Source organism: Garra rufa, chromosome 6 (genome assembly GCF_049309525.1).
Source record: "Garra rufa chromosome 6, GarRuf1.0, whole genome shotgun sequence".
NCBI lineage: Eukaryota > Metazoa > Chordata > Actinopteri > Cypriniformes > Cyprinidae > Garra > Garra rufa.
The window spans coordinates 20,094,106-20,119,871 of record NC_133366.1 but is presented as its reverse complement, the minus strand read 5'-3'; the positions used below and the strand labels follow the sequence as shown (position 1 = coordinate 20,119,871).

The 25,766-nt window shown below is 36.1% G+C and overlaps 1 protein-coding gene and 1 pseudogene across 1 annotated transcript; both read left to right on the top strand.

Annotated features, from left to right (window-relative positions):
- Nucleotides 1-332: 332 nt before the first annotated feature.
- Nucleotides 333-5,023, top strand: LOC141336522 (AP-2 complex subunit mu-like; annotated as a pseudogene).
- Nucleotides 5,024-12,932: 7,909 nt separating this feature from the next.
- mmp23bb (matrix metallopeptidase 23bb) lies at nucleotides 12,933-25,487 on the top strand. The gene is made up of 8 exons (XM_073843009.1): nucleotides 12,933-13,245; nucleotides 16,723-16,865; nucleotides 17,147-17,286; nucleotides 17,422-17,589; nucleotides 18,913-19,077; nucleotides 20,064-20,174; nucleotides 20,355-20,481; nucleotides 23,545-25,487. The coding sequence occupies exons 1-8, from the start codon at nucleotides 13,153-13,155 to the stop codon at nucleotides 23,738-23,740; spliced, it is 1,143 nt and encodes a 380-aa protein (XP_073699110.1). The 5' UTR covers nucleotides 12,933-13,152; the 3' UTR covers nucleotides 23,741-25,487.
- The last annotated feature ends 279 nt before the right edge of the window (nucleotides 25,488-25,766 follow it).

Genomic DNA, 25,766 nt, shown 5'->3' with positions numbered 1-25,766 from the left:
AGAGCTTCACATGCAGTTTTGTTGTGGTCACAGTGCTAGAAACAAGCATCCTCCCCAACATAATGACAGTATAGGAGACATTGTGCATTATGGCTAACAGAGGTTGGCGGTATGACCAAAATCTTGCATAATCTAATAACTGTGATACAATATGAAGTACCATTCTGAAAAAAATATTCAGCAAGGATCTATTAAATTGATCAAAAACATTTATATACATTAAAATACATTAATGTTACATTAAATAATGTTAAATAATGTTACAAATAATTTCAATTTTTTTTTTTTTTTTTTTATATATTTATCAGATAATTCAAAGTGTGAAGGATTCATGTGAAGATTATGTGACTTTGAAGATTTGAGTAATGATGCCATTTCAAGATATGTGACCCTGGACCATAAAAGGGTCTTTTTTTTATTTTAAGTTATATATCATTTATATAGATAAATAAGCTTTCCATTGATGTGTGGTTTGTTAGAATAGGACAGTATTTGGCTGAGATACCACTATTTGAAAATCTGTAATCTAAGAGTGTAAAAAAAATACTGAGAAAATCACCTTTAAAGTTGTCCAAACGAAGTTCTTAGCAATGCATATTACTAATCAAAAAATTAAGTTTTGATATATTCACGGTAGGAAATTTACTAAATATCTTTATGGAACATGATCTTCACTTCATATCCTAATGATTTTGGCCATAAAAGGAAAAATTGATCATTTTGATCCATACAATGTATTTTTGGCTATTGCTACAAATATACCCATGCTATTTAAGATTGGTTTTGTGGTCCAGGGTCACATATGTTAAATAGAAAAATGTAAAAATATTTCACAATATTAAAATATATTTGGTCAAATAAGTGCAGCCGGTTTTTCCAAAACCGTTAAAAAAATTGCTGAACCCAAAACTTTTGAACAGACATGTAGATTGTTGTTCATTGTTGATGGCAATGAAATAAAAAAAAAAAGGTTTAGATATTAAAAAATAAATATTTTTGGACAGTTTACTGATTAAAATACAAATAATCATATTTATGTTCTCTCATTATTTGGAATTTAGACATACACTTAAATAACATTGCAACAAATGAATGTCACATCATGCAACACAAGTAGAAATTGAACTCTAAATTGTAACTGAGTCACATTCACATCTGTACAAACTCCACATATCAGTTCAAATCTTAATTAATACACAAAGTTCCGAGGTTGCTTTGCTTTATGAGTAACAACAGTTTTTTTCTCTTTTTGGCTTGGGACACATCATGCTTTGTATTTTCACATAAATTCATGTTTCTTCATCACTCTCACACTGGTAGCAATCTAAATCCGTCCTGCCTTATATCTCAGATAATTTACCAGTTGACCATTCTCTGCCGTCACACACTATATACTGTCATGCCGCCCACCCCTGATGAGTAATGTGTGTGTGTGTGTGGTTTCTCTGCAGTCTGCTCATGCTTCATTGTTTCCTCATCATTTCTCTCCTCTGTGTGCCCTGCTGCAGTGGAAACAGTCCATTGCGATTGATGACTGCACGTTCCACCAGTGTGTCCGTCTCAGCAAGTTTGACTCTGAACGCAGTATAAGCTTCATCCTCCCGATGGAGAGTATGAGCTCATGAGGTCAGTGAAGAGCGTGTGTGTGTGTGTGTGTGTGTGTGTGTGTGTGTGTGTGTGTGTGTGTGTGTGTGTGTGTGTGTGTGTGTGTGTGTGTGTGTGTGTGTGTGCGAGTGTGTCACGCAGCACAATGACAGTGTCCTTGTCTCAGGTACCGCACCACGAAAGACATCCATCCTCCCCTTCCGTGTCATCCCATTGGTCCGTGAGGTGGGCCGCACCAAGCTGGAGGTAAAAGTGGTGATTAAGTCCAACTTCAAGCCCTCCCTGCTGGCACAGAAGATAGAGGTGAGACTGACAGCAGAAAAAACATTCATTATTCTCAAAGTGCCTTATTGGTTGTACCACTTGAATTGTAAATCGTGTGTTTCTCTACAGGTGCGCATTCCTACTCCACTCAACACCAGTGGGGTTCAGGTCATCTGTATGAAGGGGAAAGCCAAGTACAAAGCCAGTGAGAACGCCATTGTTTGGAAGTATGATTTGATTTTACTGTACATTTTCATTATTTTCATGTGTCCATCTTTCCTTCAAACCATCCATCTGTCTGTCCATCCATCCAAATCATCCACCCTTCCATCAAAACACTTCATCCATCCAAATTCTCCATCCATTCATATCAAGTCATCTCTCCGTCCACATGTCCACCCATTTATTAATATACTTCATCCATCAAAAAACTTCATCCATTCATCCATCCATCCAAATTCTCCGTCCATTCATATTATTTATTAATCTCTCCATCCACATGTCCACCCTTTTATTAATATACTTCATCCATCTCTACAGCCGTCTGTCCATCCAAATACTCCATCCACCAATCCATCAAAAAACTTCATCCATCGATCCATTCATCAATCTGTCTGTCCATCCAAATACTCCATTCATCTGTCTGTCTGTCTGTCTGTCCATCCGTCTGTCCGTCCAGATACTCCATTCATCTGTCCATCTGTCTGTCCATCCAGTTACTCAGAACCACATTTAAATATCTGTTCTTTTATCCATCTGTCCATCCATATACTCCATCCATTCAAATACTTTATCCGTCCGTCCAAATACTCAGTTCAACTCTATTTAAATGCAGAGATGTTGTTTGTCTTTTTGTACAATATAAAGTATTTGTAATATATATTTGTACAATAAAAAATGTACTCATTTGAAGACATAAATTCCAGGAAATGCTACTTAACATACAAATAAAAACCTTTCGCAGAATTCCCTTTAAGGTTGAGATGAAACGGAAGTAATAAAAAGATCTTTTTTTACAGATTGTCCTGAGATTTGTTGTTCGTTCTTTTGTAGGATCAAGCGAATGGCTGGTATGAAAGAATCTCAGATCAGTGCCGAGATTGAGCTGCTACCCACCAATGACAAAAAGAAGTGGGCTCGCCCACCCATCTCCATGAACTTTGAGGTCAGCTTGAATCCCTAAAGTCCCTGAACCTCTTTCACACATGCACACATTGACTTTAAACAAATTACTTTCAGTCCAGGATTTCAGGATGTTCTGCAGTTTTGTTTTGTTTTTTGCAACATCAGTGTTCTGCTAAGTGGCATTTATGACAATATATATATATATATATATATATTTTTTTTATTTGGTTTTGCCTTTAGATTCATGGTTTTCTAATAGCTAATCTCCATTTAATCAAGCTAATGGTAGTTTTTCTTTTGTTTTCCAGGTACCTTTTGCTCCATCAGGATTGAAAGTGCGCTATCTGAAGGTCTTTGAGCCGAAGCTCAACTACAGCGATCATGATGTCATCAAATGGGTGCGTTACATCGGTCGCAGTGGCATCTACGAGACCCGCTGCTAACACCAGCCCCTCGGTGAGGAGGGGGGAAAGACGTAGACGAATAAATGGGTGGGATGAACAGAGGACGAAAAGAATGGAGTTATTCATTGTCTCGCTCTCCCCTCCCTCCCTCATCTTTTTATACAGGGCTCTGTTCGCACTGAAAACGTCAACAAAGGGAAACCCAAAAAGAACATCCAAAAAAATCACGAATTAAAACAAATGTGCCCTTCAGAATAAAACACGTAGCTTATCTGCAATGAGGAAAATTGAGAAAAATGAGAATTTATCCTCATGAACTTCCTTCACCCACTATGAGATGAGATGTAAACCCCCCACTTGTTTCTCCTTTCTAATTCTTTCACAACATACATTCCAGACCCCCAGTCCCCATTGAATCCCAGCTAATTTTGTACTCGGGCCCCTTTTCAACCCGGTGATTAGCGCTGAACCTGTGTTCCTGCTCACATGCTCTATCAGTGTGGCCATTTCTCTCTCCTTAGTCCCTATCTCCTGATCTGGATCCTGAAAACATAACCTTCATTCTACATTTTTGTAGTGGTCCCTCCTAAAAGTATTAGTTATCGTCCACGTTGTTGTTCTCAGTGAATTAGTGTAAACATTAAGCAAATGGCCCCACAATGTACCTTTTTATTGTTCATCCGAAATTGTTTTACGTACGCTGATGTTACCTTTTGGAATTTGTCTTAATTTTTTTTGTCTTCGTATAAAATAATTTCTCAACGTGACCAAAATGAGGTGCGAGGATGACGTTTGAATTAAAGCGACAAACTGTACTAATGCTTAAGTCCAGCTGTATGTGTGCATATATATATACACTGTAACAAATGATGAGTTTCAACTTTCATTTGGTGTCATATAGTGACTGGTGCGTATGTGTGTGTGAGTCAGGGGTCCCCAACATCTCTCAGGGACTTTGCATTTGTGCGCTTAACCTTCTTTCCATGTCACGATTTTACTTGCGTCGTCATTTACTGTTTTGTTTACTTGACTGAAGTTTACCGGTTGGGTTTGTCAAGTGCACTGAGTCAGTCTTCGCATCAGCGAAATCTCTCCCTGCATTTCAGCATTTCTCCTGAGATTAGTTCGCAGGCAAATACAGCTTCAAAAAGACGCATTTCACTAAATCCATAAGAGAGGGGCTAGAGTTTTAGAGAGTCCCATTTCTAAACCTCATTCCTTAGTCTTGATCTAAGGCAGGAGATTTTTGAGATGTCAAAACATATAAGCCGTGTCTGCCTTTAAGGTCTCGAACACTGCGCTTTGTTCCTTTCAAGTGCATATAAACTTTCCACTCTGCAGAAGGATTTATCTTAAGGCACAGCACAGAGATGGAAGCACAGTTTGGTGATGACTACTACACTCGTGCCATCTACTTTTTGTTTCAGGCAACACTACAAACTCGACCCTGCAGATTCAAGTGAGCGTCTTGTTGAACATTTGTGTCATAACACTTACACCGTCTGACCTCAGTGTGTTTCAGCTCTGAGAGATGATGAGGCTCCTTTTGCAGTGTAACGTCTTCATTTGGTAACTTTGTGACTGTCGTCTTAATCCTAATAAAATGTGTAATCAGTTACTCTCAATAGAGTTGGTGTTTTTGTTTCATGTTAAAGTTAGCTGCGTCCTCCAGAGGTCGCATTTGAAGGATGCACACGTCATTAAGTATGTCTTATTTAAGAAAAGTAACCATAATAAAATTGACCGTTATTCCTTGTGAGTTGTAAAATACTACAATTTCTGTTTTACTTTGCAATTTATCAGTTTTCGTAAATGAGACCTCCCTGATGACGTGTGCAGCCTTCAAATGCGACCTCTGGAGGACCCAGCCTTTCAAATGAGACGCAGCTACAGTATACCATTTTAAGCAGTGTTGTTTTCGTCAACGATGACGATGACGAAATCATTTCGTTGACGCCACTTTTTTCATGACGATAACGAGACGATGACGAGATAAAAATGGCTCGTTGATGACTAAAACATGACGAGACGTGTGTGAGTTTTCGTTGACAAGACGAGAATAGACGAAAATGTTAGTGGATGTTAGTTAAAATGCATGACATTTCTGCTTATTGTGCATGCCAATTAAAACTTAAAAAGTATCTGACGCTATGGCAAGCCGTTTAGCATTAAATAATCTTTGCTATACTAGTATGGCAAGCCGTTTTAGCATTCCATCCTTGTTTGTCTTTTATGTTCTAAAACATTCCTTCATTATTGTAATTATTGGTGAAAATAGTCGATCCGGAAGCTCACATTGTGTTGAACTATAGATCTGCTATTTTCACAACTTATAAGTGACACTACCCAACAGCAAAATACTTACTGACCTACATTAATTTGTTAAAAGACTACTTTTTCCCCTTTTTTTGACTAAAACTAGACTAAAACCTTTTTGACTTTTCGTCGACTAAAACTAGACTAAAACCTTTTTGACTTTTCGTCGACTAAAATTGGACTAAAACTATCACATATAGAAGTGACTAAAATTTGACTAAAACTAAGAAGCATTTTAGTCCAAAAGACTAAGACTAAATCTAAGATGGTTGTCAAAAACAACACTGATTTTAAGGTTGCAATGAAATTGAAGTAGACAGATATTTTATTTATTTTTTAAAATTAATTAATTTATTTTACATGTAGAGTGCTGCCTAGAAGTTTGCAACATGGTGGGTCCCTCAACAAAAACCCAATAGTTTTTAGGATTTTCATAGAAAATAAGCTCTAATAGTAATCTCAAATTTTATGAAGCCTAAATACATTTGGAAGAAGTAGAAAGCTAAGTGTGGCCCATAAATGAACTACACCACAGGCAAAGGACTTCAACATCACCAACGCTTCCAAGAGCTTGACCTTATTTTTACAACATTGTTACAGAAAGTTTAATTTGGAATAGTTTGCAAGAGTGCAATTATTAATGTTTGGATGTTTAAAAGTCCCTGTAGTGTCATTTTGCCAGTTGTTAGTAACTGCCTTTTTCAAGACTTCAAAAATATCACAAGGTGGTATTACTGATAAGGATCGAAATCTACTAATTACTGAACCAGAACAAAAATTTACAGATAATGTACTCACCCCTTTGTCATCCAAGATGTTCATGTCTTTCCTTCTTCAGTCGTAAAGAAATTATGCTTTTTGAGGAAACATTTCAGGATTTTTTCTCCATATAGTGGACTTCTATGGTGCCCCAAGTTTCAACTTTCAAAATGCAGTTTAAATGCGGCTTTAAACGATCCCAAACTAAATTATTTTCTGGTTCAAGACACAAGTTGAGGGAGAAAATAAGATGGGAGTTTTTCAACATACCCTGTCTTGAGCAGAAAAAAAAAACAGTTCAGGTAGAGCAAAACAAGATGAGCATTTGAGGTTAAAAAGTATATAAATTGTAATTTAAAAAAGTCGTTTCACTAGATAAGACCCTTCTTTCTCAGCTGGGATCATTTACAACCGCATTTGGGATCATTTAAAGTTGCGTTTAAACTGCATTTTGGAAGTTCAAACTCAGGGCACCATTGAAGTCCATTATATGGAGAGAAATCCTGAAATGTTTCCCTAAAAAAAAACAATTTCTTTACAACTTGGATGACAAGGGGGTGAGTACATTATCTGTGTAATTTTGTTTTGGAAGTGAACTTTTCCTTTAAGGCTGTAGTTTGGAGGTTTCATCTGGACTGTTCGTTTACAATGGATCTGACCTTTTTGATTTTATGTGGAAGTTTTTATGGATGGGTTTATACTGGCTGCAGTGGACTGTAATCCTCTAGATGGAGATATTTAATCACACTGGCCTAAGTACTGGATACAAAAACACAGGAATGTACAAAGAATGTGTAGAACCTAGTGAATTATGGGTGTTCATCTGTGGAGAAAAACTTTGGACTGAATAGTCTTTTTGCTTCATTATTCAATGCTTTGTTTAGTACCAAAAATAGAGATTCACTCAAACATGTCAAGAGTTCTGCACAACACCATTAGGTGGCACAGAACAAACTATTACTTAAAATGAACTGTTAAAACCATAATGAAAAACGTATGTTGTTCCAAACTTGTACACTTTACTTTCTCCTGTGGAACGTTGAAGAAGTTATTTGGAGGTTGTTGTTCACCAAAACCACTTTGCTTGGTTACCAACATTCTTCAAAATATCTTGTTTCACAGAAGAAAAAATGTATGTCGGTTTGGAATGATATGAATTTTCATTCTTGGGTGAACTATTTTTTTTCTAAATAATTGGTTGGTGACTGAGAGAAGATTATTTGTTTATGTCATTGCTGAAGATACATTTTTTTTTTATATTTAATATACATTTACATAACTATTTTTTGAGTTTTATTGCTTTGACAAGCCACTTAGAAGAAAAACTTGTAAAATATACAGTTGAGGTCAAAAGTTTATACATACACCTTGCAGAATCTGCAAAATGTTCATTATATTACCAAAATAAGAAGGATCATACAAAATGCATGTTATTATAATTTTTTTTTAGATATTTCACGTAAAAGATGTTTACATATAGTCCACAAGAAAAAATAAGTTGAATTTATATAAAAAAAAGACCCCTTTCAAAAGTTTACATACACTTGATTCTTAATACTGTGTTGTTTCCTGAATGATCCACAGCTGGGGTTTTTTTGTTTAGTGATAGCTTTTCATAAGTCCCTTGTTTGTCCTGAACAGTTAAACTGCCTGCAGTTCTTAAGAAAAAAATCCTTCAGGTCACACAAATTCTTTGGTTTTTCAGCATTTTTGTGTATTTGAACCCTTTCCATCAATGATTATGATTTTGAGATCCATCTTTTCAGACTGAGGACAACTGAGGGACTTATTTTCATTTAGTACTGCCCTCAGAAGCCACAGAGGATAGTTACATCTTCTCCAGAAGACAAAATAAGTAAAATTTACCCTGATCTTCAAATTCAGAGTTTACACCCCTGGCTCTTAATGCATTGTTTTTTTCCTTCTGAAGCATCAGTAAATGTTTTAACCTTCTGTAATAGTTGCATATGAGTCCCTCAGTTGTCCTCAGTGTGAAAAGATGGATCTCAAAATCATACAGTCATTGTTGGAAAGGGTTCAAATACACAAAAATCCTGAAAAACCAAATCATTCAGGTTACAACACAGTATTAAAGCAACACTAAAGAACTTCGCTCCCTCTACTGGTTGGAAGCGGAATTGTCCATTACCGCTGTCGTAAATAATTTAGCCTACAGTCGCGTCACATGCACGTTATTTTTTTGGAGGCTATCCAGGACCGGCTTTGGAAATACGATGTCCAGTGACAAGGTAGAGTATGTTGCATGACTTTATGAAAGTATGAACACGAAATAAAACATAATAATGACATTGTTTGCTTTTTTTTTTTTCCCTAAAGCAAATCGCATTTGTAGTCTCATTTGAACTACAAAACCGCGACCCGACGACCCAAACTTACATAGTGCTGTTATGGCCGATAGAGGGTCGCAAAGCGAATACGAAAGTGCTGTTTCACCCTGTTATGAGTGGATGAACCACTGACACGAGTTCGGAAACATTATTTTAAGGTAAAAAAAAAAAACTCTTTAGTGTTGCTTTAAGAATCAAGTGTATGTAAACTTTTGAACAGGGTCATTTTTATAAATTCAACTATTATTTTCTCTTGTGGACTATATGTAAACATCTTTCATTTGAAATATCTTACTCATGTCAGTAATAAAAAAAAATAACATGCATTTTGGTAAAATAATTACCATTTTGCACATTCTTTAAACGTTTTAACTTCAACTCTATATGCATATTGCCCAGCCCTAGGATCGGGTCTATGTTGCCTGCAGAGACTTGCACCAACGCTATAGCTGTTTGGGAAAAGTTCTGAGCTATTTTCCTGCAGCAGGGATGGGCCGGGGGGTGTTTGTGTTGGAAGTCACTCATTAGCGCGAGTATTTAGGCTGACGTCATGGCCAATCATTAAGTGGGTGCAGGAGCCAGAGGACCTACTGATGGATCGATGGCCAATTAAACTCTCATCTCTCAGGGCCCCTGAAAGAGAATCTCCTGTCCCGCTAGTCTTTTGCTCCTCCGTCCTTCCGTCTCCCTCTCCCTTTCTTTTTCGCTCTTTCCCAGAGTGAGTGACAGGGAAGGGTCAAGCAGCCCCCGGTTCCGCAGTCACCTGGAGTGCAGCCAAAGCCTGGGCCTCCAGCCAAATTCAAAACCACTCGCAAAAGATATGAGGCTGCCTTTCAGGTGCCCTTCTCCAGATCCATGTTTCTCTCTGCTTCAGGAATTCCATACCTTATGTTAATGCAGCGGTGCCACTGCTATCCGGATGATACTGACTGAAAACCAACCGTCAGCTCGCTGAATAGTGACACGATTGCCTTTTGTAGAGCTGAACTGAACTTGTTTCATAACTTTTGAACACTGAACTGAATAATGGCACTATTATCTTCCACAGATCTGCTTTACAGCATAAATTGAATTTGTTTACAACACTGACACTAATATTTTGGTTTTATTAATGCGAGGCTGCTTTGTAATGTATAAATTTAAGACATGTCCTTCAATTGCAAAGATGCAAACAGTATAATTTGATTTTACAATATTAGATTAGCAGTTTGCCCAGTCTTTGTTTGGAACACAACTAACTTTTTAATAAATGCATTGTGTTTTAGATGTCGACTGAAAATGCATCGCGAAAGCCAACAGCATTGAACACCCTGTACGTTGACCTTGCAGGTCAAAGAAAAAATCCATCATAAGTGACTGACTTCCTCTCAGACAAACTGACTTCTCTCCAGGGTGGTGTGAGAGTTAAAGTAAAACACAGTGAAAAGCCCAGGCTGTTCCTGAACCCTCCGAAGGTCAACTGAACTAATGAGGTTAGGGCTAGAGACTGAGGGCCGTTTGGCCATGAATGCCATGTGTTATGCCAAAATCTGCAATTCTTCACAATGGATTTTTAATGAGCGCAGCTTATGCATGCTTAATTTGTGGCCCTTTCAGAATCCTTCTTCACATGTTGACTTGGGATGCGAATGTGACATCACTGAAAATGAAGAAACGAGGACACTACCTTTTGGAATTGAAAGTGAGGTAAGCTTTTAAACTTTCAATGTCTTTCTGTTTATAGGTATTACCAAACATATTTTTGCAGGTGCAAGAAAAAAAAAAACCTATTGTGATGTTCTAGAGGTGTTGTTTAGTGTTGGGTGAAATCCAGATATTTATTTCTATGGGGAAAATGAAGAGGAATTCAGATTGAAACAAGATTTTTTTCCCTTACAATTAAATGTCACCAAACAAATAACCTACAAAAATGTTTTATTTCATATTTGTGATTTTTATTTTAGCTATCCGCCTTTTTCTTTAACATGAAATAAGCCTATGGTTGACACTTCTGGTTCATTAGCTGCTATAGGGAAATAAAGAGAAGAATAACAACATGCTGTAGTTCACTGAACGAGTAGTTCACGTCCAGAACAAAAAAATTACAGATAATGTACTCACCCCCTTGTCATCCAAGATGTTCATGTCTTTCTTTCTTCACTTGTAAAGAAATTGTTTTTTGAGGGAAACATTTTAGGATTTCTCTCCATATAGTGGACTTCTAGGTGCCCCCTAGTTTCCAAAATGCAACTTCAAAGGGCTCCACAGAATCCCAGCCGAAGAAGAAGGGTCTTACATATTGAAACGATTGGTTATTTTCTAAAAAAAAAAATTACAATTTATATATTTTTTACCTCAAATGGTTGTCTTGTCTAGCTCTGCCTGAACTCTGTGTTTTCTGGTTCAGTACAGTTAGGGTATGTCAAAAAACTCCCTTCTCATTTACTTCTGCAACTTCAAAATCATCCTACATCCCTGCAGAAGTACCAACCCAGTGTTTACAAAGTGAACATGCAAAGAAGGTCAAACACACTTTACAAATAAAATTGCGATGTAGGACGATTTCACACTGACCTAGACAAGACGAGTGTTTGAGGTTAAAAAGTATATAAATTGAATTTTTTTTTTTAGAAAATAACAGATCATTTCATTAGATAAGACCCTTCTTCCTTAGAGCCCTTTAAAGCTGCATTTAAACTGCATTTCGTAAGTTCAAACTCGGGGGCACCATAGAAGTCCACTATATGGAGAGAAGTCTTGAAATGTTTTCCTCAACAAAACAATCGCTTTACTACTGAAGAAGGAAAGACATGAACATCTTGGATGACAAGAGGGTGAGTACATTATCTGTAAATTTTTGTTCTGGAAGTGAACTAATCCTTTAAGATTATATATTGAAATATCATGGTAAGACAGCAATTTGCATTATCAAGCAGCAAAACCAGCTGTTTTGTAAAGAAATAGTTTTTGAGGGAAACATTTTAGGATTTCTCTCAATATAGTGGACTTCTATGGTGCCTCCAAGTTTGAACTTCCAAAATGCAGCTTCAAAGAGCTCCACACAATCCCAGCCAAGGAAGGTCTTACATAGTGAAACGATTACAATTTATATACTTTTTAACCTCAAATGCACATCTTGTCTAGCTCTGCCTGAACTCTTTGTTTTCCAGTTCATGACAGTTAGGGTATGTCAAAAAAAACTCCCATGCTGTTTTCTCCTTCAACTTCAAAATCCTGTTTTGACGTGTTTAGAAAGTGAACACACAAAGAAGGTCAAATACCATGTACAAATAAAAGATAAAACGGCGATGTAGGACGATTTTCACACAGAGTTGACGCAGAGCTAGACAAGATCTAATAACCAATAACAAATCTTTTCGCTTTATAAGACTCTTCTTCCTCGGCTGGGATTGTTTAGAGCCCTTTAAATCAGCATTTAAACTGCATTTTGGAAGTTCAAACTTGGGGGCACCATAGAAGTCCACTATATGGAGAAAAATCCTGAAATGTTTTCCTCAAAAAAACATGATCTCTTTACGACTGAAGAAAGAAAGACATGAACATCTTGGATGACAAGGGCGCAAGTACATTAAGCTATCTGTAAATATTTGTTCTGGAAGTGAACTACTCCTTTAAGAAAATATATTGAAATATCATGGTAAGACAGCAATTTGCAATATCAAGCAGCAAAACCAGCTGTTTTGCACAGTTAAAAGTAGCAGAATGTGACCAGAACAGAATCCAGACCTATAAAATTTACAAATGGCCGCACCCACTCTTACAAGAAGAAAAAAACAAACGTTGAAGACTTTGGCGTCGTGACGTCACCCAGGTGACGTGACCTGAATATTGATGTTCTTGAATTTATCCAGGCAACATTAAGAAAAAAAAAATGTTTTTGTGTTTTGCATGCGTCCTGAAAACAAGACAACTCGCTAGGGAAAATAAACGCTTCCAAAATTTTCCATTATTAAGCGACTGTGAGTTTATAAACAGAAGCTGCACATGCATGGAGAGTAAAGGGAGGAGATGAGGAGGAGGACGTTAGATTGGAGCAGGGCGGCGCTTTGTGCTCCTGCGGGATCCTTCCTGCACCCTAGAGAGAGCGAAAGTTCAGAGCAAGAAGCAGAAGTGCACTAAATAAACTCTCCTGCGAGTATTAAACACATTCAACAGAAACATTCGCAGGAATCTGTCTGTCCGGAGGCGCGGGCACATCTGTCTCCGGCACGGATGCGCGCGCGTCTGGATGCGGTTAGTTCTGTGGAAATACTTTCTTACTCAAGATTATATGGATGAAACGCAAACACAAAGTGGAAGGTAATCCGTGAGGAAAGTTGTGTGATTTAAAGATGCGCTGGGTTTGTTCCTGCGCGCTGCTGCTGCTGACGGTGCTGCTGGATAATAATAATGCTGTGGTCGTGCCTGAGTGGAGAAAACACACGGTAAGCGCTTCATATCATGTCAAGTTTATATCATAAGCTTTGGTTTGTTGTCTAGTCCTCGTAAAAGAACTGAAAGTGACATGGACAGGCTTTCAGGACCCTGCAGTATAAGTTTAGCACTGGCATCCTACGCTGTATGTCATTTAAAGTATTTTAAACTAATTATTTGATCATTTCATTTCATGTTTAACATATATGTGACCCTGGACCACAAAACCAGTCATAAGGGTCAGTTCTTTGATAAATGCATTGATAATTTTGATCATTTCCACTGGTGTATGGTTTAAGATAGGACTGTTTGGCTGAGATACAGCTATTTGCAAATCTGGAATCTGAGGGTGCAAAAAATGAAAATATTAAGAAAATATTAAAATTAAAGTCCAAGTGAAGTTCTTTGCAGTGCATATTACTTATGAAAAATTAAGTTTTTATATATTTGTGGTAGGAAATTTACTAAATATCTTCATAGAACATGATCTTTACTTAAAATCCTAATGATTTTAAGGTTTTGTGGTCCAGGGTCACATATAAGATGTCCACATCAAAAGAAATTACCAAAGGTGATTTCATGTCCATAGAAAGCACATTAAATGCAAGTAAAGTGTCTACTTTTAAGGTTTTTAAATAAGTTTTTGAATAATAAAGTGTCAAAATTTGGTTGAAATTATGTTACATTGTTATTCGGTGTAATACAATATTTATGCAAAAATTCAAACAACATGCTTATTCTGACATATTAAATTATATAAATGAATAAGTGAGCATATTAAATTGTATTGTGTTTTAAAGCAGTAAAACAGTTCTTACTGACAAATGTGCAAAACCTAGGATAGTGGCAAATTTTAAAAATGTAGAATTACAGCTAGTTAGTATTTGAGGTTAAACTAATTCATCTTTTAATATGTCGTAAATTGATTTTTGTTGTTAATATGCTTGACAAGATTGTTACACTGAATTACATTTTAGTGGGTGTCTTCTGTAAATTAGGGAAAAAAATTTGATACTTTTGCTCAGAAAAACAAAAATGCAATCAAATTAAAGAGAAAGCTTATTTATATTTTTTGGGTAAAACAACAATTTAAAGCAGTATAACACTTGTTGTTTTTATGCTTTAACCCTTTTACGTCTTTGACCCATATATATATATATATGGGTCAGTGAGACATTCATTGGTGATTCACATGCATTTTTTCCTGGAAAGAGTTGTAACATCTTTGTAAAGATCAAAAGGACGAGCAGGAGAGAGAGGAATATTGTTAAAGGTCATGAGGGAGGAGGGAGCGGGTGTGTTCACATATGGGTGACACATATTCCAGAGTTTTGGCTGCATAAGTTACTGACTTCAGCTCAACAATCGAGCGACATTCATCTGGAATTTCATATCAGACAGCAGCTGTCATTAGCTTTAGTTTATTTCCTCTTCTAAAAGTTCACAAATCTAAAAACACTTCTGTTTTGCTTTTTGGTGACTTATAATAAAATATGCTACGTTTAAAAAGAGTATGGAAAAGTGCGTTTTAAAAGAAGATAAGTGCAAATTGAATGTTTTTGATGTTAATTGCAATTAAATGAAACTGTGTTACAGTTTAAATTTATGTTTAGTGCAATTATTTGAACTTAGGAGTGTTGTTTAACCCATTTAAGCAGGACTAATGTACACTACCAGTCAAAAGTTTTTCATTATGATTTTTAATGTTTTTAAAGAAGCATTTGATTAAAAGTATTCATGGGTCATTCGTGAGATTTGGTAATATTTCAGTCCCCTAGAGTTTCTAAAGTGGTGGTTCACCAAAATGAATTGTTCCAAGTTTTTCGCAATAAAAACCATAATAATGAATAAAAATGATTATTGCGTTTTAATATTTTTTAGCATAAAATAATGTCTTATATATATCTTAAACCAACCATTTTGTTATGTCCCTGCAGGCACTTCACTGAGTTTGTACTTTAAAAATTATTAACAAAATGTGCATAGTGACTATGATTTATGGCAATAATGTAAGCATTTATTTGTGTTCTTTTCTTGTGAAGAATTTTTTTTTTCAAAAAAAAAAAAAAAAAAAAAAGAAGCAAGATATTTGATAAAAACAGACTTTAAAGTTACGTCCCTCAGTCTGAACTCAACCCTGTTACACTAAATATTCTACGCCTGTAATAATTTAGACTCTGCTCATATGTGACATTATTTACCAGAAATGAAATTAAGGGCTCTTTAATAGTGGTGCAGAAAATGGTTAGTAGTATCACACTTTTTATTTATATTTTTAACGCATATTATAGTCAGGGAGGATTTTGTTAAGCTGAACAACTCAACCCCGACTCATAAAATTAAGATAGAAAATTATTATTTTTCAACAGTTTATTTTAATCCATACGTTTATACAGTGTACTTGTTTTATTGCTGCCAAATATGGTCTGATCTCCTACTACATGAGGAGCAGTGGCCATTTTAAGTGAAAAACCTCAACCCCGTCACAAATATATGTGTTTCTTAATTCTTATTGTTATGGGGTTGTAAGCTTGTGACGGGGTTATTTACTTAATTTATTAATAATTTTAATGAAAAAAAAATAGTCATGTTTCAGCAAATATATACCTACCAAAGTCATGACAACTCATATTTTTTGTTATAAATACATTTTTATACAGTTTTGATGTAATATGTCCACTTAAACTTTGACAAGCATCCTACATCAGAAATTGCACCCACATTTACAGCAGAAAGACAGTGTTTGGCCTGCAGATATGTTGACCCAGAAATAAAGAGTCAATATGAGAACCAAAAATTAAAATTTAAGGCAATGTATCCCTTCAAATGTGTTACAGACTTCAACCTCGTCACACCTCGTCAAATTAATAATTTTGGAAAAAATATAAGAAAGACAATTAAGAATGAAAGCATTTCTTGCTGATTACCATCTGACGTGTTAAGAACTAAAACAATAAAATTGTGGTTTTAGTTAAACTTCTAAATTAAAAATATAGTATACAAAAATAAACAGACCATAGATAAACAATTTGTGTTTTAAGCTTCAGTCCTGTAAAAATTTGAAAAATATGATACATTTGTTATCATTATATTGTTATCAGGGACACAGGAGTAGTAGGTAGGATGTTTGTTTTATAACAAATTGTATGTAAAATCCTTTTTAAACCAATAACATTTTGTCCATTACAGGGTCTCAATCTGAAAAAAAAAAAATGAAAATAATATAAGGTCATTAACGCCTGAGGTGGGGAAATATGATTTTTTTTTTGAAGGTTTGAAATGTGCCAAATTATGTAGGGTATTTAGAAAATAAATTATGTGTAGTTGAAAAAAATTATATTCAAGGTCGAAATGTTACCGAATCCCGGAAATGACCCTTGTGGATCAGAATCATCATTTTGACTTTGTGGCTTGCTATATGATGATATTACTCACAACATAGTAATATATGCCACTCTTTCAGCATTTCTTTTTTATCTTCCTCTTAGGTGGCTAGTATTCAGTTGCATAAACCATGTGTGCAGACACCGGCACCTGTGGACACGAGGTCTCATCGAGGTCTGGCCCGCTCCAAACGCTATGCCATCAATCCACTGGGATACAAGTGGGAGCATTTCAACATCACTTACAAGTAAGAGAGATACAGGATATATAAAATATATATAAAAAAGAATCCCTTCTATTGAAGTGTATTTTGTTGAATGCCTAAAGTATGAGCGAACAGATGCATGAGATGGACAAAAGTGATAATCTGGGGTTCAGATGATGAGGGATATTTTGGGAAGTGCAAATTGATTTCGGGAGTGTTGGGCTTTTGTAAAATGTGCGTTCTGATTGATTGCAGACACAGAGACTCTTTGAAAGTGTCATTCGTTTTTGGCTGGAAGTAATTTACATTTTTCCCTCTTCAAGGATCACAAGGTTCCCCAACACGTTGAATAAAGATGATACCCGCAAAGCTATCAGCATCGCCTTCACGAAATGGAGTGATGTTTCTCCTCTATCTTTCACTGAAATCACCAACCTCAACAAAAGTGCTGATATCACGATAGGTAAATAAATGTGCAGGAAAAGAGCCAAAACATCAGGCCTGTGCACTTTGGCAGGCTGACAGAGTACTGGATGCAGTTTTTTTAATATGCTATTTTTACTTGAGTTTCTTAACACCTCTTCTTTTTCCGTGACAGGCTTCTACACTTACAATCACACGGATTGCTGGTGGTCTCCATTGCACCCGTGTTTTGACGGACTGAATGGAGAGCTGGCCCACGCCTTCCTTCCCCCACGTGGGGAGATTCACTTTGACAACCATGAATTCTGGATTCTGGGCAAATCCCGCTTCAGCTGGAAACAAGGTACTGATTGACTACGGTTAGTTATCAAAATGGGAGGATGTGCAATGGGAGAATATACAAATATAAGATATCTTCTCATTTATTACAACTATATATATATATATAGTATAACAGTAGTAAACTTTGAGTATACAACTAGTAAGCATCTGTGTTTTCAGTTTGTACTGCAAGTATACTAAAAGCAAATTTATAGGTATACTGATAGTTTACTAATTAAATACTTTTTAATGCATTTTAGTACACTTTGAAGTATAGTCTCAGTAAACTACTAGTTTAGTAATTTTATACTGCAACTTAAGTATACTCATATGTTTTCTTAAAGAGAACTTTACATCATACTTTAAGTGTACTACTATGTCCCTATTTAGGTATTAATTTGTATATATTTTGTTATATAATTATCTGAACAAACAAAAAATCAAAAGAAAAAAAGGGTATCTGCTTGTAAACAAAAACATTTTATTTTAGCTTCATGCATTTTTTTTTATAAACACTTGAATGTGGGTATGTTTTATGAATAGAAAATAAATGAATAAATCAACATTTTGAACAAAAAGCTAAAAAAAAAAAGACTATTCATGATAATCAAAACGTAGATGGAGTTGATCAACACCCCAAAGCTTGACAGTCATTATTACCTCTTCATGGGTCTACATTTTATCCCATAACGTTACACAGTTTTACATTTCTATGGTTTTGATGCTGTTTTATGTCTGACGATTGTGTTAGATTACATGTGGAAGCATATTGTTTCGGTTTCTTCTTCACTTGTGTTTTGAAAATTCTGTTCAGAAGATGTGCAATAGAGCGTCCCTAGCATATAACAATGAAAACACGGATTCTCAGAGCACAAGTATAGCTCAAATATATTTAGACTTTTTCTAAGTGTAAGTCAAGTATACTTAAATGTCATTTTAAGTATATTTCTGAGTATATAAGTATATAAAGCACATTTCTGAGAAGTACATACAAAGTAGACTGAAAGTATATTTCCCTATTTTTTAAAAGTTTAAAAGAATATACTAATAGCACACTTGAATAAACTTCTTTTTCATAAGGGTAGTGAAGCCTTGTTTGCTGAAATCATGTGACTGACTCTGATAATCACTGGTTTGAAACAAAAGATTCTTAAATGATGTGAACTTGAAAACACTGTTCTGAAAGTGCTCACTTTGAATTCGAAATGTTTAAACTCAAAAACCCCATACAAGGAACATAAATACACTGAGGAGATAAAGATTACTTCATACACGCAAAGAAAAACCTGTATTTGTTCTTCTTTCCCTTTCCTCTTTAATTTGATGGCATGTTGTCTCTGCACAGGTGTGTGGCTGAATGACCTGGTTCAGGTAGCTGCGCATGAAATCGGTCACGCTTTAGGCCTCTGGCATTCACGAGACCCTCATGCACTAATGCACCCTAATGCAACATACACGGGTCAGAGGAACATCGCTCAAGATGATATCTGGGGCATCCAGCGCCTTTACGGTAAGGCAAATATAGGTATTTAGTCAGTTATTGATTGGATGCAGAGGTGTAGGTGTGGAGTTTTTTTTTAAAGAAGTCTCTTGTGCTCACCAAGCCTGCATTTATTTGATTCAAAGTACAGCAAAAACAGTACAGTTTTAAAATGTTTTTACTATATAAATTAACTGTTTTCTATTTGAATTTATTTTAAAATGTAATTTATTCCTGTGATTTCAAAGCTGAATTTTTAGCATTATTACTCCAGTCACATGATCCTTCAGAAATGATTTGCTGCTCAAAAAACATTTATTATTATGTTGAAAACAGCTGAGTAGACTTTTTTCAGGTTTTTTTGATGAATAGAAAGTTCAGAAGAACAGCATTTATCTGAAATAGAAATATTTTGCAACATTATAAATGTCTTTATCATTACTTTTGATCAATTTAAAAACATCCTTGCTAAATAAAAGTTTTAATTTCTATCATTTCTTTCCCAGAAAAATCTGACAAATGATGATCTTTGGATCTTTCTATTCATCAAAGGATCCTAAAAAATGTACTTGACTGTTTTAAATATTGATAATAATAATAATAATAATAATAATAATAAATATTTTTGAACAGCAAATCAGCATTTAAGAGTGATTTCTGAAGGATCATGTGACATCTTTGTCTTTGAAATCAGAGGAATAAATTACATTTATACAATATTTTGAATAGTAATAATATTTCAAAGTTGTACTGTTTTGCTACACTTTGGATCAAATAAATGCAGGCTTTGTGAGCAGAAGAGACCTCTTTAAAAAACATTAAAAATCTTACTGTTCAAAAACTTTTGACTGGTAGTGTAGATCTATAACATGCATTTAGAAAATAGAATATAGACAGACTTTCCATTGCATGAACTGTAAAAGTAAGTGAAAAAAGTTATTTTAAACATATTCTCATCTCGCTGGAGTTTTAAAGCTTATGCTTGTTTGTATTATCGGTGTGTGCATTTGCTTCAGGATGCATGGACAAGAAGCGTGTGTGTGACCCTTGGGCCCGCTTGGGTTTCTGTGAGAGGAGGCGGAGCTTCATGAAGAAAAACTGCCCGCAGCGCTGCGACCTGTGCTACGGTGAGACGCTGAAAACATCCTCCTCCAACATCTCCTGCAGCGTCCAAAAACCGTTCACTTCCACACAGTACTCTTCATTGTGCATTTGGACAGACATCGTTCACTACTTTTACTAGTAGTAATATTATAGTCCAACACACTTGTACATTCGACTCTATAACATGCTTGTTTGGTCCTCAGAGCCTCTGGATGCAGTGTCCACACCGACACCTCCGCCTGAAAATGTGAAGATCAAAATTGTGCCTCGTGGAAAAGTTGTGGGCTTCCGCTGTGGAACCAAAAATACCAGAGTGCCTCCAAAAGTCAGGTAGAGCAACCTTAGAGTTAGTTCACCCAAAAATGAAAATTCTGTCATTAATTACTTAACCTTATGTTGTTCCATTCATGTGGTGGTGCTGATCCAGATCAATAGCTTTCAATAGCTTTACATACAAATGTCAACGTCATAACGCCGGATCTGGGTCAGTAGAGACGAAAATGTGGATTAAAGTTATTTACTAAATAAGCAAAATTACTTAAAGGGATGGTTCGGAGTAGAATTGACTTCATTGCTATGCACTCCGAAGCCCATCTAAATACCCCATCCGAAGTTTTTTTACCTTAGTCGAACATTTATGGACATATTAGAGTTTTTCGAATTGCTTGTTACAGGAGTGAATGGTACATGTGATGTATCTCGTAAATTGCTCCAATTTTTGTGTTTTGGTGTTTTTAAAACACTCATGGTGGACTTACAAATGTTCTGATGCAGCGTTTTGTGATTACATAACCTATTTACACTACTGCACAAGTTTGGTAAGATTACTTGCACGTTTAGTGGTGCAATTTACGAGATACATCACATGTACCATTCACTCCTGTAACAAGCAATTCGAAAAACTCTAATATGTCCATAAATGTTTGACTAAGGTAAAAAAAAACTTCGGATGGGGTATTTACAAGGGCTTCGGAGTGCATAGCAATGAAGTCAATTCTACTCCGAACCATCCCTTTAAGATATTTAGTCTAGTTTCAAGGAGGGAAAAAAACTAAATCAAGTGCAGATTGCTTTATTTGCCAGTGGTGTAAGTAAAATACTCTTGTTTTAAGAATATTTTACTTAGCCCACTGGCAGATAATTATAATTGGTTCCAGGCATTTTTGCATTTTGTGCATTTTGCTTAAAACAAGACTAAAATTTACTTTTTTGCTCATTTTTGCTTATCTAATAAATTAATCTTAATTTAAGAATTTTTAGATATTTTGACTAAAAACAAGACAAAAATACTAAGTAAGATAAGCATTATTTACAGTGTGGTAGTACACTTGCTGTCTATGGGAGGGTCAGAGACCTCACATATTTCTTAATTTCTCAATATCTTAAATTGTATTCAGAAGAAAAAGAAGGTCTTATGGGGTTTTCTAGCGTTAGGGTGATTAATAAATGACAGATTTTTCCCTTTAACCCTATAAAGCCTAGTATAACATACAGTGAGGGAATTTTTTTTTTTTTGTATTTTTGTATGTTTGCCCACTGACAAACAAATGATCAGTCTATAATTTTAATGGTCGGTTTATTTGAACAGTAAGAGACAGAATAACAACTAAATATCCAGAAAAATGCTTTAAAAAAAAGTTCTGTATTGATTTGCATTTCAATGAGCGAAATAAGTATTTGACCCCTTTGCAAAACATGACTTAGTACTTGGTGGCAAAACCCTTGTTGGCAATCACAGAGGTCAGACGTTTCTTGTAGTTGGCCACCAGGTTTGCACACATCTCAGGAGGGATTTTGTCTTGCTTCTCTATGCAGATCCTCTCCAAGTCATTAAGGTTTTGAGGCTGATGTTTGGCAACTCGAACCTTCAGCTCCCTCCACAGATTTTCTATAGGATTAAGGTCTGGAGACTGGCTAGGCCACTCCTGGACCTTACTGTGCTTCTTCTTGAGCCACTCCTTTGTTGCCTTGGCCGTGTGTTTTGGGTCACTGTCATGCTGGAATACCCACCCATGACCCATTTTCAATGAGGAAAGAAAGTTCTCACCCAAGATTTGATGGTCCCTGTCCATCGTCCCTTTGATGCGGTGTAGTTGTCCTGTCCCCTTTGCAGAAAAAGCATAATGTTTCCACCTCCATGTTTGATGGTGGGGATGGTGTTTTTGGGGTCATAGGCAGCATTCCTCCTCCTCTAAATACGAGTCGATGCCAAAGAGTTCAACTTTGGTCTCATCTGACCACAACACTTTCACACAGTTTTCCTCTGAATCATTCAGATGTTCATTGGGCCTGTACATGTGCTTTCTTGAGCAGGGGACCTTCCAGGCATTGCAGGATTTCAGTTCTTCACGGCATAGTGTGTTAGCAATTGTTTTCTTGGTGACTATGGTCCCAGCTGCCTTGAGATCATTGACAAGATCCTCCTGTGTAGTTCTGGGGCCTCATTTATAAAACTTTCTTACACACTGATTTGATCTTAGAGTGTTCGTAAGATCAAATCCACGTCAAAGTACAGATTTATAAAAACCGTCTTTGACGTGGAAAAGTACTTATCTCCACGTCAGATTCCAGCTTGGAGTACGACCGTTTCCTTGTGGTAATGCCTGGTATTGCAGATAGTTCAGCCTCACTATAATTTGATTTCTTGCGCTCCTTTTTACTTGCCATTGTCACAGAGTTTTTGCTTTAGGAATGAGCTCATTTTATATGTTAATTAATTAAGCAGGGGCGTTTCGACAGCGGAACATTCAGCTGCACACAATTCCACGATCATTTGTGATTTATAACCGAATGACTGGCGTACGCATGGGTTTCGTGGTACATTCGTTTTCTCTGAATCACTCTTACGATCAAATCAGAAAAGTTCTTAGATAAAATCAAGGATGGTTTCTACGCAAGTCTTTATAAATGAGGCCCCTGGGCTGATTCTTCACCGTTCTCATGATCATTGAAACTCTACGAGGTGAGATCTTGCATGGAGCTCCAGACCGAAGGAGATTGACAGTTATTTTGTGTTTCTTCCATTTGTGAATAATCACACCAACTGTTGTCACCTTCTCACCAAGCTGCTTGGCGATGGTCTTGTAGCCCATTCCAGCCTTATGTAGGTCTACAATCTTGTCTTTGACATTCTTAGACAGCTCTTTGGTCTTGGCCATGGTGGAGAGTTTGGAATCTGATTGATTGATTGCTTTTGTGGACAGGTGTCTTTTATACAGGTAACAAACTGAGATTAGGAGCTCTCCCTTTAAGAGAGTCAGCAGGGGATCAAATATTTTTTTCCCTCACTGTATTTGATACACAGAAGTCTCTAAATAATCAATATGATCACTTTTTTTTTAAGCTTAGTTTCTGTCCAGGGTATCTGATTTTCTTTGTTTTATCTTTCGTCAGCTGGTATAAGGACGGCGAGCAGTTGCTGACATCCATTCCCGGCTATATTGTAATTAAAGATCGAGATCTGCGGCTCGTGGCCAACGAATTCAATGAAGGCACGTACACCTGCCGCATCCATCGGCGCGGTAACGTCGTCTCTGCCAACTCGTGGGCCATCCGTCTGAAGCCAGAGCTGTCCTCCAACAACAGCTGATGGAGCGATGCTGATGAACTGACCACATGCTCTACCTCCAGGGCTCAAGAGCACTCAGACCCGCTCTCCTCCGCTGCAGCGCACGCAGCTCTGCTTGCCGCTCAGAGTCATTATGGAGTGTCCAACCTTCATAACTGAGATCCGAGACAATATTTGGAAGGACTATCATCTAGATTTTCTTTTGTACTTCTGCTGCCGTGATGACAAAGGTGCTTTTTTATTAAGGTAAATGCCACTTCTGAGGCATAACATTTAGCTTAGAAAATCTCTGAAGGTGGAAAACCAAATTTGCTATTACAAACATTGTAGATTAATCAAGGGGAAAACTAAATCAAAATCTTCTCAATTGTTTGGAGAGGTACAGTTTCATACTCAGCGGTGCACGTGAAGTATGGAAGCCCGTTTTCGCCACTGAATAAAAAAACGGTTATTGCGACTTTTTTCTCAAAATTGAAAGTTTATATCTGGCAATTCTGACTTTTTCCTCACAATTCTGGCTTTTATTCCCAGAATTGTGAGATATGAACTCTCAATTGAAAGTTATAAAGTCCAATTTTGAGGAGCAAAATAGAAGATATGTTCTCAGAATTGCGAGTTTACTCAATTCTGACTTTATAACTTGCAATTGCGAGTTTATAATCACGTAATTCTGACTTTATTTCTCAGAATTGCAAGTTTATATATTACAATTCTGACTTAACTTGCAACTGCCTGTTATAAAGTCAGTCTAGGAAAAAGTCCTACGTCTTACACTCACAATTCTGAACCAAAAAAGTCAGAATTGTCAGAAATGTTTTTAACATATCTTACAATTCTGACTTAATTTCTCAGAATTGTGAGTTTATATCTCACAATTCTGAGACAAAAAAGTCAGAATTGTGAAATAAGAAGTTTACAATTACCTATTTTTAATTTTATTTAGAGGCGAAAGCGGGCTTCCATAGCGAATTCCCCACTTTTTCAGTAATCTTGATTTTAGTGGTTTTAAAAGCCGTTCACACCATGGACTATAACAATAACTATAAAGTATTAATATTCATTCTAAATCTATGAGAATAGGGAAGTCCACACCAAAATTATAACAATAACAACAAAGTAAAAATTCAAGCTAAATTTATGTTTAGGGCTTTAAAAAATACAATTGTTTTAAAGCAGATTTAGAGACAATTATGATGTTTATATTATATCTTAATTTAGCAGAAACATTTTCTAATAAGCAATCAAGATTTTCATAGTTTATATCACCCTACGTGATTGTACTGTATGCATGCAAATAAAGTTGGACATAGTTATGTATCCAACTTTATATAAAGAGCTGGGCGACAATATAGTTTTGCAACAGTACAAACAATCAAGCAGTTGACATTTGCTATATAGGGTTAATTCAGGATAACTATGTATGCTGGTATAGTATATTGCTTTACATGAATATGCATGTGGATAAAGTTGGATATGACAATTCATAACTTTATACACAGGAACAATATCCAGCAACTTTAAAGAGCATTTTAAAGCAGCAGACATGATTATAAACATGTAGTTATAGTTATTGTGCTTGATGTGAATGGGCCTTTAACTTTTGAACTGTGTAAAATTATTTTAGCATAACTTAAAATTAAACTCTTGTTGAAGTTTATCGATGGCCTCAAATGGATTGAAGTCCCCAAGTTGAGAACCACTAAGAGGCTGTTGTGGCTCTATGACTCAGATATGAGAATATTAGCTTATAAAACTTTTCTTTACTGTGTCATTGACTCGTCACTTTCCACAAGACGCGAGGTACGTTTTACAAAGTTCAGACAAGAAATTTGCATTCCATTTGTGGTGGAAATTACAGTCTTGTTTACAGGGCTACTGAGTGATCTACACACTTAAAAATAAAGGTCCTTCGTTGACATCTGTGGTTCCATGAAAAAACTTTAAAGGGGTCATCGGATGCCCATTTTCCACAAGCTGATATGATTCTTTAGGGTCATAAAGGACTAGTTCACTTTCAGAACAAAAATGTACAGATAATGTACTCACC